We start from the raw sequence: 15,819 nt of genomic DNA on the forward strand, positions 1-15,819 counted from the left end.
TTATTTTCCATCCAATAGCCATCAACATCGTATATGTAGGTCAGTTTAGCAGTATTTACCAAGTGAAAGCTGATTGGAGCATAAACCTCTCAGCATTTAGCATTTACTACTCCCTCACTGATTAGAATACGATTGATCCTAAATCATAGCTAGTATATGCTTTTCTGTTATATCTTTGATATGCTATGTATTTGATTTTTATTTTTTTAGGTTTGCACAAACATAATTGAGAAAAATGCTAACCCAGAGTGGAACCAAATTATTTATCTTCAAGTCAAGGTCAGTTTTTTTCTCATTTCTTCAGAAAATTGGCATTCTTTTGGAATCTAGGGCATTAACATTACAGAATTGAAATAAGTAATGAGTTATTTTATTATCATTGCTTTTTTCAGTTTCCTTCAATGTGTGAGAAAATAAAGCTTGCAGTTGTTGACTGGTGAGTTACGACTTAATCAAAGTACTAGACAACATAAATTATATTAAGTGAAGTCTGGTTCCGTAAGTATCAGGTGTTGTTGGAGTCTTAATCCACAAGAGTATATAAACAAGTGTTTAGGTAATTTTAATAATATGGTTTCTTTACAATAGGTGTGATTAGCATAATATGGGAATATTGTTACTTTTGTACAGTGAGCACTGAGCGCTATTGCTAGTTAGGTGATAATGTAATGTTTCTAATGCATGCACTTGTCATTTTTCTTTCTTAGTTTTGTGCCCACTAACTGGGTCACTAATGTTTTAAAAAATAATTAATTCCATTATATTATCAAGTAAAACTTGAATGCCTGGTTCTGTAAACATGTGTCATGCTCATATCATCTTCCTATTTGCGTATTGTTGAATGCTATTCAGAACATTAAGCATATTTTGAGTTCTGGTTTAGGTGGTTCAAATACTAGTAAGCCACAGAGTTGCTATTCTTCCTGTATATCTGATTGTACTTATTAAGCATAGTTCTGGGGAGAAGGCAGAATATATCACAGGGCTCTGGTTTGCACATTGCTGACTACTTGTACTCCTGAGAAGCAAATGATTTTTTTCAACAGAGCAGCTCCTAGGTTGGTTACTGAAATTCTACCAGGTTTTTAAAGAGTTTTACAGTACTTCGCATGACTTCCTCATGATACAGCTCACTTTTGTAATTATCAATTAAATGCCTTCTGTTAGTAATATTAAAGCATTCCAAGTGATACAAAATGTGAATACACCATCTTGGAGTGCCTTTGTCTCGCTTCAATGTAGGATGGCCAGCATTATGTTTAACTAAAATCTTTTTCTTTTTGTAGGGATCGTCTTACAAAAAATGATGTAGTAGGAACAACTTATTTAAGTCTCTCAAAAATTGCTTCATCTGGAGGAGAAGTTGAAGGTAACTGATTCAGCTATCTTCTCTTGTGGTATTAGGAATAGCAAGGGTCAGTGCTCCTAAGAAAGTCTAGTTTCCTGTAGTTTCTCAGTTCTGTGGCAACAAGATAGTCTATTTCCAGAGTTTTCAAAACAATGCACATGGAAAACACACAGTGAGACTTTTCAAAATAGTAAAACATTTAAACCACATCATTAAATTGCAGTAACTACCTCAAAAATCAGTTTTACTTACGAAGATAATCAATCAATTAAATTTGCAAACCAGTTCTTTACCAACTTCAGAAAACCATGTGATCTCTGTGTCATTAGTGAGATGCATACATTTACTACGATTCTTAATACAACATTTACAATCCAGAGTTACTGTTTCATAATCACTACTTCATCAGGTGCTAGCGGACAAGATTTTGTTGCCACCTTATAAGATTGTCTGTGCTTTCTCTGGGAAGAGAACCTAAAAACAGGAGAATGTTCCTGAATAGTTAGTCTGCAGGAATGATCTAGAACCACCTGTGCATTTCCTTTATACTGCTTTCAGATGTTGGGGGGGAGGAGTTGGATCAGTCACTGCTTTGATCAGCAGCTTTATAGAAATTGGCACTGCCTCTCATCATATGAGCGCTGCACATAACTATTAAGTAGCCCTTGTTTTAGTAGATTCAATGAACTAATGGAATGTCTGCAATACTATGATTGCAGAGAACTTGCTTACGTGCTTCAGTTTAGGTGACTAGATTTGTGATTCCATAAAGATTAAAAGGCAGAACTGATTAACTGCAAGAAAACAAATTTTGTTAGGCAGGATATGAAGTTCTTAATGTGTTGACCTTGTTAGACTATAGCTTTTCAATAAAACAATTCTTTACAATGTTGTAAGAAGGAGTTTTGTGCCAAGATTTTGGGAAACATTAAATTACACATTTCCTGTTATTTTTCTGTTCTAATACAATGTTGTGAACATTTTATTAATAATTTCCTGGTGATCTACTTCTATAATCCCATCTTATTTTTATAGCAGAATCTCTCATACAACTGAGCCAGCTCCGTGACAATTATTGTGTTACTTAGCCAGAAAAAAAATTGCGTTTTAATATACGTAGTGTGGCATATTAGGTGTCTATACAATATGATAAAGTACAGACTTGAACAGACTTTACATTTATTTATTTGCGTACTTAGTGCTTGTAGAACACTGACAGAAAACCATTTCCACAATAAGGATCTAAATTACTGTTTTTTCTGTTGTGTTTATGAAACACATATAATACATGCATGTTGTCTGAAAACAGACTAGTTTGTCCTTGAGTTGGTAGCTATGTCAGGAGTTTAAAAACAAAAGGAGTGGCTCCAGTTCTGCAGTGACTTGAGCAAGTATTTAATTATCTTATCAGATGGAAGTGTGTTTTCAGTCAGATAACCTCAGGCTTATAATTCATCCCCCTTCAAAGTATTTGCTGTTGAAAGTACAGCTTTGTGCAAATATTGTTTTCGTGTATCCCATACACAATCAGAGGCAAAAGCAAAGGTTATAGAAAAAGGCAATGGGAAGTTAAAGATAGAAAGACTGGGCTGTTGGGGAAAATTCAGTTGTGGAGAAATCACTTGTGCTACTCACAGGAATATGCAACTTGAACTGCTGCTGAGTCATACCTTGCTTATCAATCTAAGTAGATTCTCTATTGAAGTATTGACATTGGAATGGCCATTTCTGTGTAAAATGCCAGTTGGTAATCTTTCCAGGAGATCAGTGCTTGAAGCCTGTTCTAGCTTCTAAGGGACTGGGAAACTGAGCTAGTTCAGTAAATAAGGACATCCTAATGGGCTATGAAATGTAGTGGTTTTCTTATTTTATTTTTTATAATGGGAGAGGGGGACTGTACAAATCTGAAACAGGCAACAAAAGAGTTATCTCTTGGGTTAGCTATATGCTATATGCTTTTTTCATTTTTTTTTTCTTGGGGATTTGTACAAAAAAAAGTAGTACCTTTGTTATTGTAATCAGGAAACAAAATTCTAGCCCACTTGAGTTTTATTTTTTTCCTCAGGCCTTTAGCTGTATTTTTAAAGCAGGTGGCTTCTTGTTTTATTTATTTTTAAATGTCATTGTCTCCTGTCACGTAACATCTTCTCTTTTTATAATATAGAATTTTCATCTTCGGGAACTGGGGCTTCATCATATGAAGGTTTATATCTTGGTCTGTTACTGCTTTTTCTTTCCGTTGCCCAAACAGAAGTATTGCTTGAGAAAATGCATCATCTTAAAATATATATATGTGTGTGTGTATATATATATTTATTTATTTAATTGTGTGAAGGACTTCACAATTGTTATTAGAAAGTATCAAACACTGCTAACTTTATAAAACAGTTTCGGCACTGGAACTGGTTTGAAAATATTTCTGTTTGGCTGGTGCTTCAGGCTGTGTTTTAGAGTTGACTATGCAGTCTCTTCAATTTTAAAGTGCTCTAACAATGGCTTACAATTTTTAACATAGCTGTGAGATCAAAGCTATGTTTCTAGCTTCAGAGCTGTACAGAAGTAAATAACTGCATAAAATAATTAGTGCTTGCTTTGATTATGCTTAGATAGCTGCATAAGTTTGAAAAAATGAAATCTGATTCTGTTACAACCTGTGCAGAGATGGCTTGATGTAACTTTATAGGTTAAGATCCAGTTTTGAAAGATTTTGTGTTAAATATTGATGTAGTGAGAAGAAAGTTGGAGTACAGGTCAAAGGTAACAAACACATTCATTCACCCAGATACTTTGTTTATAATTTTTCTTTTGTAATAAAGTAATTTTAAATTGAAGGCTGAAGTAGTGTTTTGAAATTGCTTTCTGTAATATGTGACCATAAGCTTTCTAAATGTCAATAAATAAATAAATAAATAAATAAAAAGGGCAAAAGAATGCAAGATAGAGAAGTGAAAATCTTTATTTCATATTTTGCAGATTTTAAATGTCTTTGTTGACAGAAAAGTATCAATATCAAGGCATTACATTAATTTTTATTATTAATTTCTGTCACTTATTAGTCGCTGTGGCAATCATAACCCTTTATTTTCACCTTCTTACCTCAGCTATCCTTTGCTGTGATAAATGTGTCATTCATTGTGCTGCAGATTATTCTAAGTGATTTATGTTGCAAAGTTTAGAACCTGACTCTGATATTTTTTACACCAGGATCATTTAAACAAGATGAGAGTTAGGAAACAGCAAGAAATGGATTATAGAACCTTTCCTGTTTGGTCATAACTATGCAGTCCTTTTTCTTAGTTGTGGAATAAAAATAGGATATAAAATGGAGCTTATTGTTATAGTAATTAACTGAGAATTAACTCAGTTTGCAAACTGTCAATCTTGCATGAATTCTAACTTATTTAAAAGGTAGTTTGTGCAGTGTTCTGCACTGTAGCAATTAAAGAGTCTACGGTAGTCTGTGTTTTACCATGAAGTATAATCACAGAAAAAATATACTACATTAGAAACAGTAGGATTCATTTTGCTAAATACTAGATTTTTGTGATATGGCTTGTATCTTTATTGTAGCTGTTTAGCGAGAACAGTAATGACCTGTGCACTTAAGTGAATGCAAATTTCATGTTACTCAGTTTCATTTATTTCTATAAAAGATGTTTTTCCATTAACATAAGAGTATATTACTCTTTCATATTAATGAAGACCTGATATTCGGATTGGGGCAGAAGTTCTGTTTATTCTGTGGGGTTTTTTACTGTATGAAGTAGTATATTGTAAATACTGTACAAGGACAGAGGAAGTTAGGAAGAAATTACAGTAATTGATATAACTACTTTAAATTCATATCGCATACCCAGAAATAGTGTTCTTATTTCACTAATAACTAATACTGACTAACATCTAACATTTGTTCTGTTGGGTTTCGAAGTAATGGTGATTGCTTTTCTGGATCTGAATTATTAACAAAAATAAAATGTTGATGTTTTCCTGTTAGCAAACACTGGAGAAACGGAAGTTGGCTTTTTACCAACATTTGGGCCTTGTTACCTAAACTTTTATGGAAGTCCAAGAGAATACACTGGATTCCCAGATCCATACGATGAATTAAACTTTGGAAAGGTCAGTTTCTTTATTCATTGTTTTCAATAAAAAGATTAAACCCAATTGTTTTTAATTAACGAATTCATTCATTTTAATGCTTGTTTCACATTATGCTACCTTTGGTGTTTCTTTTTGAATAACAATTTGGATTTAAGATTAGCAAGGTAGGATGATATAATATTATGTTTTGTAATGTATTTTTTGAAGGAGCAGCAGTGGTTTTGGTAATTTTCACTATCTGCACCTCTACATGCATTTATTCTTATCTGACTTTTTTTCTTACATATATTTTTCTTGCTTCCAGTATTCATTAATCCTAACTTGTTTATTTCATTTGTTCAAATACATATTTACATACCCCTGCAGAAGCTTTGAGAACACTTAAGTGAAGCTAGAAGCATGTACAGCTAAAGAAAGATTATGTTATTTTAGGAGAAAGGTATAAAACTGGATTAAATGTCTCACTATTTTACAGGGAGAAGGAGTTGCTTACAGAGGGAGAATTCTGGTTGAGCTATCAACAGTACTTGAAAGCAAACCTGTTAATAAAAAGTTAGACATGATTCCTAATGATGACATACTGGTTGTTGAGGTAAATTCTTGTTTTACTGTCACTGTTGGTAACCTTGTCAGGTTAGTTTTGGAGAATGGTTTGACTTAAAAATTGAAGCAGTTGAGTTGAATCTTAGAATTAAGAGGTGCTTTTTTATGGTGTGGTTACAAAAATGTCAGACCCTGGCAGCATGACATGTTGAGACGTTTTTATAATCTCAAACAGTAATTTTTTATGCGACAGATACAGACTTTTGGTGCATCTCAGAAACTAGCAAAAATATTAAAATAATTATTTCCGTTGAAAAAAGTATTACCGTTTTCTGTGATAGTGGATTCTATTTTAGAAATATGTCAATACAACTTCCAAGGTTCTTGTTGTAGAAATACCAGCGCAGACGAAAGTTCTGCTTGGCTGCTGTGTTTCATTCTGCTACCATGCTGCAAGACACTGGCGAGCCTATCCAGTTTGAAGTTAGCATTGGTAACTATGGCAACAAGTTTGATACTACCTGTAAACCTTTGGCATCAACAACTCAGTACAGTCGTGCTGTTTTTGACGGTAAGTATGCTGCTGGTATGGGGATAAAGCCATGTAAAGGTCTCCTTTGAAGGTGCAGGGTGTTTATTCTCTAGCTTTGGAATGACAGTTCTTACCCCAGTAAAAATTACCGAAAATGTGTCAGAAAATAATGTTTGGTTCCTCATCAACTTTGATGAAAAGTTACATTTTGTTAATAAACACTGCAAAGCCTACTGATGGTATTAAAGGTTTTTTTGTAGAATTCAGTGAGATCTTTGACTATGCACTAGATGTGGACAAGAAAACTAGCAAGAATACAAATCACAGTATTTTACAGGTATCTAAAAGCTAGGGATTAAGATGGGAAAAATACCATCAGAACATCGGATTTAAAAAATAATAAAAACTTATTTTTTTTAACCAGGGGTCTGGCAGCCTAGAAGAATACAACCTACCCAAATCAGAAAAAAAAAATATGTTTTGCCTTTAAGTTTTGTTTTATTAAATGCAAACAGCAGGAATTATTTTTTCTGCCTATGAAATGAAGTGATCAGTTTTACTCTGGTAAAATGATTATTTGAACAATTTATTTCAGAGAAACACATCAGTTTTCTATCAACATCAGTAAGTTACTGGATAGAATAATGAACATATTAACAGATGATTTAATGATTTAAAAAATCCCCTGGATTTTGAAACACTTTGAGGTAAAAGCTTAACATTCAGCAGATGTTCTGTTGGCCGAAAAAATTATATTCTTCGATAAGTTTGGACTAGCACGTGCATTCATTGTGAATTGTAGTGCATAAGAGCAACTTGTACAATGTACACTATGTGTCCCTGCCATGAGTTCTAACATACAGATGTTTCACACCAGGTAATTATTATTACTATTTGCCATGGGCGAACACAAAGCCAGTGGTAACGCTGACTTCCTTTTGGGAGGACATAAGCCATAGATTAGACCCTGTGAATGTAATCCTAAATATGGTTGAAAGACTGGTAAGTAACTCTTTTTGCTGATATGGTTTTCTGTGTGCTTTTTTGTTTGTTTGTTTGTTTGTTTGTTTTTAAAGAAAAAAACTGAGGTATAATCAAAAGCGACATTTTAACAAATTGTGGAAATTTTTCTTCTTTAATTCCTTTTTTCCTATTCAAAATTAAACATAGAACAGTGTCACAAATGGCACTTCTAATCATAGTAGTGTATTCTGACAAGAACCAAGGCTCTCATGCTTGAATATGCAGGAAATTCCCACAGGTAGGAAGTCGTCTTAGTTAGGGACATGTTAAGTTCGTGGAACTGTAATTGATTTGGAAGTTAGGTGCAACATTATATGGTGTTAAATAAAGTGTGAAGGAATATACAGAGTCCTCTTAAATGTGTATCAAGTTTGAACATCTTAGTCTTTTTTGATTTGGGATTTATACATACAAATAAGTGAGATCAAATAAAGTCTTAAAAATTGAGTTGACTATAATATCATGATGGAAGACTGTAAATATAAATCCTTTCATTTTAAATTCCACAGCAATCCAACTTAACCACCTTAAAATCAGGAATGCAGGCTAAAATTTCTGAAAACCGATTAGCTGAGATGTGGTTGAAGCTGATTGATGAACTTACAGAAGATACAAGGTAAAAGTACCTTGTTCTTTTTTATCTGCTGCCTTATCATTCTAGGCCTGCTTGGAATCTTCTCTGTTGCCTTTACTAAGTCAGAAAGCAAATTCTAAGGACTATAAAACTGATTACTGCTATGAACTGACCTGAAAACTGCAATTCCAAGTCTCTGAAAGTAGTAAAGCAGCACAGATATTGCCAGTGAAGTCATCTGTCTAGTTTTATCATTCTCTATTCTTAGTCACTGACAGTCGTAAAACAGCATGTCTTGAAAGAAAAAAAAATAAGAGTTACTCTGCAAATGTGAAACTGTGGCTCTCTGCTGTCTTTCTGTCACCATTCCTTCTTTAGAATTCCTCATGTACGTTTTGTTTACTAAATTTCAAAGTTATTTGTGAAACTGAAGAAGGAAGAAATTTCATTATTTTCTGGTGAGCACAGAACAAAAAAAAATATAAAAGCAGTTTAGAGCTTAAGGGCCATAAAGATGATGTTTTTGAGGGATCCTTTAGTCAACATGTCTGTATGTGTAGGAGTGGTCTGAGAAGGCAATAGGAGTTGCCACTTAGGGTTTAAAAGGAGGAAGGAAGGAATTGTATGAGAAAAAGAAGGAGAAAAGGAAAGGAAAAATGAGAGAACAGTTATTATTCATTAGAGAAAATAACAGAAAACATGACATGAGAGAACTAATTTATCAAGCTGAAGAGCCAAAATAAAAATGAACATAGGAAAAAGCAAATGCAATGGAAGCCAATATACATAAGCAAATTTATTATAGAAAGCTTATGTCAAAATATAAACTAGTAACTTTATAGAATGCATGCTTTCATACAGAAAAATCAGAGAAAAAATTGACATACTTTAGGAAAGTAAAATGTGAAGGGCAAACTATTGTTGCATGAAGCCATCCGGAGAATGAAAGAACTCGAGGCCTTGTATCAGTTATAACAAGCCATCCTCTGACGTATCTGCACTGTTATTGAGGCTATTATTTTATTAAATAGCATTAGCACCCGGATATATCAATCACATCACATTAGCTTCCTATAGTGTGCAAGATACAATGCCCTCTATGGTGTTTTCAGGAAACACATGAAAGCTGTCCCAAAGGTATAATACCCTGGGTTGAATTCATGAAACACATTCTTTTGTCATGTTAAAGTTTTAAATAGAGTAGAAATTTAAATGGTGCACTGAAAACTCTTTCAAACCTGGAATGTGATGACTTTCTGGAAGTTCTGACCTGGTACATTTGAATCAAGTGTAAATACTTTAACCCAGGGCAGGCAGCATTTGCATTCAGATTAGCAGAACTAACTATACTGGTAAGTGCAACAGTCAGTAATAAGGTTTTCCGGAGTCAGAGTCGGAAATACATGGCTTGTTATTAAAACTAGGTCAAAGGAGTATCATCCTTTCTAAACTTGGCAGGGTCTCTGGATTTTTTTCATTATTTTTTACTCATCATATTAGAGACCTTTTAATGAAATCTATTGAAGGAATACAGTCATTGGTCTTTGAAAAGCTGCCTTTTCATCAAACTACCTCAAAAAGAAAAAAAAAAAAAAAAAAAAAGGAAACACAAAACACACACTTTTTTTTCTGGGCCCTACTACAATGCTATAGTATTTCTTGATTCCATTAAACAGCGTACTCTGCCCTCTAGTGACTGAAAGTTCTGTGTCATGGATTTGTTTTAGAGTTTTTCCATGTTTTGTTGCCAAAGAGTTAGATAGCTCTCATAGTCATAAATACAACCTGTATTTTTATATTGAATTTCTGAGAATTTACATTTCAGTGAAAGAAAAGATCCTAATCTTGGTCTGAGGGAACTCATTGAGGTGTACGTTCTGAGACAATTTTCTGATTTGCATATACAGGGAAATGGATTTTGCTTGATTTGGTTAGCAAAAAGTACATTAAAGCATAAAGCATAAACCTCAAGCTATTTTATATTCATGCTTCCTAGCACAGCATTTCTTACATTTCTTACTGTAAATGCTTTCTCAGTTGGAAGTCTCTGCAGAAATAGATGCAGAGACATTTCTAATTTGGTGGTTTTCAATCAAAGAAAATAGTAGCACTCAATCTCTTGCTGCTTTATGCATGTCTACGTTTAGTGTATGGCTGAATAAAATCCACTTAGATTATTAACCACGACAATAATTTTTCTTTTTAGTAAACCATTTCCCCTCATAGAAGGCAAATCTAATATTACAGTCCTTGACACTCAGATAGAAAAACTGCGCCTGAAGTCTCTCAAACAGATTGGAGAAGCAGCAACAAGGATGAGAAATGAAGCTACTGATGTGAAAGCCACTTTGACAGAAATTGAGGATTGGTTGGATAAATTACTTCAACTGAGTGAAGAGGTTAGTACTATACAGTACTATTCAGGTAGTTTAGAAGAAGCCATCCAGCACAAACTGGTGTGATGTTCAATGCTGATCAAGCAATATCCCCCCTATTTAGAACAGAAATTTTAGATGCTGTGAAAGTAAATATGTGTGCCTCTGTTACTTGAACGTATTGTTCTAGGTTGTTATCAGACTTCACTGAGAATGTAAGTTTGGAAATAACCACTGACTTGTAGAATTAGAATAGACTCTTACCTGTACAAGGTGGCAGTATTTTGCCCTTTATTTTCCTCCAGATTTTCAAGTCACCTTGCTGGTTTGGGAACTGTAGGATATATGTAGTAATTCTGCAGCTCATAACTTCTAACGTAGTTTTTTGAATTTTCAGTAATGTCTTAAGTCTTAAATATCTGCATTATTATTTTTTTTAATTATCTCTAATAATTGGCTTTAATGAAATATTGTGCTTTTTTCTTTGTCATTTCTGCTTTGTTTTTTTTTTTATTTTTATTAAAACAAAAACAAAAACTTAATTTGGAAGGTAGTATACAAAGGTGTGGACAAACCTGCAAAAAAAAAAAAGTAGTATTTGTTTGCTGCGAAAAGTCTTAAGATGATCTACCCTTAGCATGCAAGCATTACAAGCATTTAAATGTGTACCACATCAAAACAAATTTTTAGGAATTGGAATCAGTCACTGTAGTCACTGTAAATGAATTGGGTCACAGCATATTTCTAAATAAAATCTCAAAAGATGTAGGAAACAAATCTCTTAACAAGAGCATCTTGTTTTCCAGCAATCTTAATGGTATTTTCAATGATTGTTCCAGAACTATGAATTGTATTGCTTACAAAGTAAAACAGTTTCCGCCATTTATCATTAAACATTATCATAATGTTTATTAACATAAACATTATCATGTTTAGTATTGATTCTTACATGGGAGATCTGTTTGACCATAACTAGCCTACGTTGCTGTTGTCTAAGCATTAGGTTAGTTTAACTTCCTACTAATTACCAACTTTTACTTTCTTTTCCACGCAAATAATCCACAGCCACAAAACAGTATGCCTGATGTAATCATATGGATGATCCGAGGGGAGAAAAGACTGGCGTATGCTCGTGTTCCTGCACACCAAGTGCTGTATTCCACCACAAGCCCTGAATCATCTGGTAAATATTGTGGAAAGACCCAAACAATCTTCTTAAAGGTACTTCCTCCTCCCCCCCCCCCCCCCCAAAATCATTTTGTAACTTTAACTCCCTAAACTGCAATGTTGTGCATGGAACATGCGAGCAAATTCCAAACAATGAAACAATGAGGTATCAAAATTCTGAGCAGATAAAAGCCAAATGCATACAGTTTCTTCAACAAATCACAGAAATTGTAATGTAAACTTTGTAATAAGCCAGAATTAGAACAGTCATTAGCCCCTGTGATGCTTTTTTGGAGAAGCTCAGAATTTTGATAGGGCTTTTAAAGTGCTATTGGAGTTGGTGGGTGTGGGTTGGACGTGAATGGAGACTTTCAGAGGGAAGAATTAGTGTAAGTCAGATAAGTTCCATAAACCTTTTCAAAGTTTTGTATGTTTTTCTGCATGTACTGTAGAGCATGTCTACACTCAGAAGTTCCTTGTTACATCTCTGCATTAAATCTTGTTCTTGAATAGGAGTGCCTTTCTCCAGTTAATTGATACTATTTCGAAGTGGTATGAGCTTGAGCAGAAAAAAGGTGATCTGACTGTGGAACAATAGCATTTAGAGTTTGCTAATGTACTATTAGTTACACTGCAGATAAATCCATATTTTAATGACCTTATGTAGGCCCCTTAATCACGTGTGATATGATGCACTGCTTCTAAGTTTAGTGAACCATTCTGTCTACCTGCTGCATTTCTAGACTCTCCTGACAAGAAACACTAAAATTTAAAGTTGTCATCCCCATTAAAAACTCATTACTGGATGAAACTTGGGAGTGGATATACGGGAGCAGGGATGATACTAATGGCTACTGTGTTTGGTTTTCACATGTCCGAGGAAGGTACCATTTAAAGAACGTCTTCTTCGTGAACTATTTTATTAGCTCCTTGTGAGGAAATGCTGTACAGGAAGAGATCAGTCAATCATGTATTATTACTCATATTTCTGTGTTATTGTACATATTTTACTGAAAGCTACAATTACCTGCATAACATAACAAAGAATAACCTTGTGTGGTGTGTGTGCCAGTACCCACAGGACAAGACGAAAGATGTCAAAATGCCTGTGGAGTTGCGAATTAACATTTGGCTTGGGCTGAGTGCAGTTGAAAAGAAGTTCAATAGCTTTGCAGAGGGAACGTTCAGTGTTTTTGCAGAAATGGTATGTCCATCATTGCTTTCTTACATTAAACTTGGATATGAACTTCTGGAATCCAGTGAAATTGTAGCTCTTCTGAAATTGTTTTGCATGCTTGGCAGAAAGGGAGAGTAGGGTTTATTATCCTGAAAAAAAGCGCTGAAACAAGTAGACCACATCAAAGACAATTAATGATCAAGTTCATTGTGCCTACCAGGTGAACTTAAGCAGAACAGATTCTGAACAGGGTAATCAGGTGAAAGTCTGGGTAACTGGTGGTTTCTAAATGCTTATTTTAGATTGGTATCAGTGTACTTAAGATTGAGATCTAGAACATAATGTTTTGGCATGAGAATAACTTTCTGGATTAATTACTTCAATTCTCTACAAATGATACATGGATATAAGTGGTTTTCTTTAATAATGGCTCTTTTGTAGGAGCAAGAAAATTACCAGAAGTTGACTGTTACATGAAAAACTGGTCAAATGCATTAGATTTTGCTGACAAAAGACTGTATCATAACAAGTCAATGGTAAAAGCTAACAAAAATATTTGAAGTAGTCCCACATATAATACATATTTTCTATGATAATAAGCTGTAAGCATCTATTCTCTGCCTCATTGCCTAATGGCACATGTAATCTTGTATCAGCTGATGAAACAAGGCATTTTTACAGGGGCTTGTGCCACCATTACAACTATACTTAAAATACTTAGTAGTTCTATAGTAAGTAATTTACAATAGCCAATGGATTTTCAAAGCCATTATTTGTTAAATGTAGGGGGTTTAAGAGGCTGTGTAATATCTCTTTTTTTTTTCCTCTTAATACAGCAATCCAAAATTTTTGTAGTGATAAAAGCAGAAAACTCAAGGCCATCAAAAATTTGGAATAAAAATTAGCAGAAAGGGAAATATACTATATAAACTGTGCTGACATTCGAATTGTTTCCCCAGTAACTTCTATAGTAAGACTGACCATTATTTTCAGTTTGGCATGTTACAAAAGAAGCGGCTATAAATAGGAGGAGGTTTGAGATGTAAAAGAATTAGAGGATTGTATATTTAGGGAATGGAAGAAACTTTTGTTTGAATAATGTAAAAGAATTTTACTTAACAAGCCTTTAGTTTGGGGGAAGTTTGACTGTAGTTGTAGAGATGCATTAAATTGAAAAGATGGTGTAGTTTAGCAAGGGAATCGTTTGTAAGACAACATAGGAGAAAATGAAAGGAAGAAATTAGTGAAGGTAGTGCAGGGAAACGTGGGAAGGAAATACTTCATTTCAGAGAATGAAAATACATAGTAGAATGTTTCAATTGTAACAGTTACATAAATCTTTTTCTTTCTTTCTAAAATCTCTTTGTTGTTCCTAAAGTACTGTTTTATTTTTTATTCTCAAACAGTATGAAAATCAGGCTCTTCTTTTTGGAAAGTGGGGTACCTCAGGACTTGTTGGTCGCCACAAGTTTTCTGATGTCACAGGAAAAATCAAATTGAAAAGAGAATATTTTCTACCCCCAAAGGGCTGGGACTGGGAAGGAGAATGGATGGTTGATCCTGAAAGAAGGTCAGATTCTTTTAATTTTATACACAGGAATAAAGGAGTTGACCTCAGAGTGTAGAGGAAAACACCCCCTCTCTGTTTTCTTCACTGGGAAGGTTTTAAGATGAGCTTTGTAGGACAGTAAAAGCCAGCCAATAGTCAAAGTTATTAAATAACTCTAAAGATACTATTATGTTCTTTAAAAAGTAAATCATATGACAAAAAGAATACATTTTAAAAATATTCACGTGATACTAGGCATATTGCTTTTATATTCCTAGTGTCTCAGGGTCCCGTCTTTAAAATAATTGATAATATTTTTCTTTGCCTAGAGAGCTATTGTGAGGATCACTTGCGTGAGGTTCTCATGTCCTGCTGAGAAGGTATCAGATAAGATCCTTAGACAGATTGATCTTCCATAGATGGAAACTTAACTCAGACATCTGGTATAAATCTGAGGCCCATGTATCAACACTGCTATAGTATTTGCATGGTTGTCCACGTACAATAGATGATTTTATTGTGTGTTTATTTCACTAAATATTGCTTATTAAACAACAATTCGCAAGTGATTTCTCAGAGTGACTTAAGGCAGGGGTTACTTTCAGAGCCCAAGGCTGTGAGGGATCCAGCCCAAGACTCTTCCTCTCCTGGCAGATCTCATTCATAAGCTCTCTGTCCTCCCCAGCTACAGCAGATTCAGTCTTGCTCAGTCAGAAGTTTTCAATGCCTAAATTGTGCCCGTTTAGCTGTTTGCACTGCCACACTTTAAAGTGGACTGGGTAAACAAGCTGTCTAAAAACCAAAATCCAGCCTCCAAAAAGATGCTTTTTTTTCTTAAAATGAAAGGTTCAATCCATTTTTAATTCTTGTTCTGATGGTAAGGAATACACAGGATAGTTGATATAGAACACTCTGCAGGAAAATATGTGCTATTTGATCCATTTTAAAATCATGTGGGTTTTTGTAGGTATGGATGGATTTATTTTCATGTTATTTCAATGAATAGTCCAAGATAAATAAAAGCAATAGCTCATTTTTTCAAATAATTGGAAGGAAACTACCGTTAAAATGCTCAAGTATGTTTATGCTTCATACCTGTTTTTATTGGGCAATAATCTGCATGGCCTTGCTTGAACAGCAGATGGCATTTCAGAATGTATTTTAGTGTTTTCTGAATCCCAGTTAATCACAAGTGGAAAAAAAGACTTCTGTGTAAATTAATGTTCTCTCATTTATTTTACTTGCAAGTTAGAAAAGTATTAGCCAATGGATTACTCACCTTGTCAATAGTAGAAAGAGGATAAAATTAATAATAGTGCCAAATTTTAGTGTGTACTTACATAAAAATTAGAAATGCATGTAGCTGTCATGCAGTCTGTTTTTCCCTGCATTTAAATGTATGATATATTTACTTTTTCCAAGAAGTGTTC

General features: G+C 34.1%; 1 protein-coding gene across 8 annotated transcripts in view; it reads left to right on the forward strand.

The window, feature by feature from the left end:
* The window catches only part of MYOF (myoferlin), a 69,724-nt gene that overhangs the window by 30,506 nt on the left and 23,399 nt on the right, over positions 1 to 15,819 (forward strand). For 5 of the 8 annotated variants that reach the window (XM_032190755.1, XM_032190751.1, XM_032190750.1 and 2 more), the window contains 13 exons: positions 211 to 279; positions 393 to 436; positions 1,287 to 1,369; positions 3,513 to 3,563; positions 5,343 to 5,467; positions 5,925 to 6,041; positions 6,386 to 6,563; positions 7,402 to 7,526; positions 8,057 to 8,163; positions 10,328 to 10,520; positions 11,562 to 11,717; positions 12,736 to 12,867; positions 14,247 to 14,410. In XM_032190755.1, the coding sequence (XP_032046646.1) occupies positions 211 to 279; positions 393 to 436; positions 1,287 to 1,369; positions 3,513 to 3,563; positions 5,343 to 5,467; positions 5,925 to 6,041; positions 6,386 to 6,563; positions 7,402 to 7,526; positions 8,057 to 8,163; positions 10,328 to 10,520; positions 11,562 to 11,717; positions 12,736 to 12,867; positions 14,247 to 14,410 (1,544 nt within the window). The remainder of the gene's footprint in view (positions 1 to 210; positions 280 to 392; positions 437 to 1,286; positions 1,370 to 3,512; positions 3,564 to 5,342; positions 5,468 to 5,924; positions 6,042 to 6,385; positions 6,564 to 7,401; positions 7,527 to 8,056; positions 8,164 to 10,327; positions 10,521 to 11,561; positions 11,718 to 12,735; positions 12,868 to 14,246; positions 14,411 to 15,819) is intronic. The other 3 variants (XM_032190752.1, XM_032190756.1, XM_032190757.1) reach the window with 1 other exon arrangement.

The sequence above is a fragment of the Aythya fuligula genome, chromosome 7 (genome assembly GCF_009819795.1).
Source record: "Aythya fuligula isolate bAytFul2 chromosome 7, bAytFul2.pri, whole genome shotgun sequence".
In the NCBI taxonomy this organism is placed as follows: Eukaryota; Metazoa; Chordata; class Aves; order Anseriformes; family Anatidae; genus Aythya; species Aythya fuligula.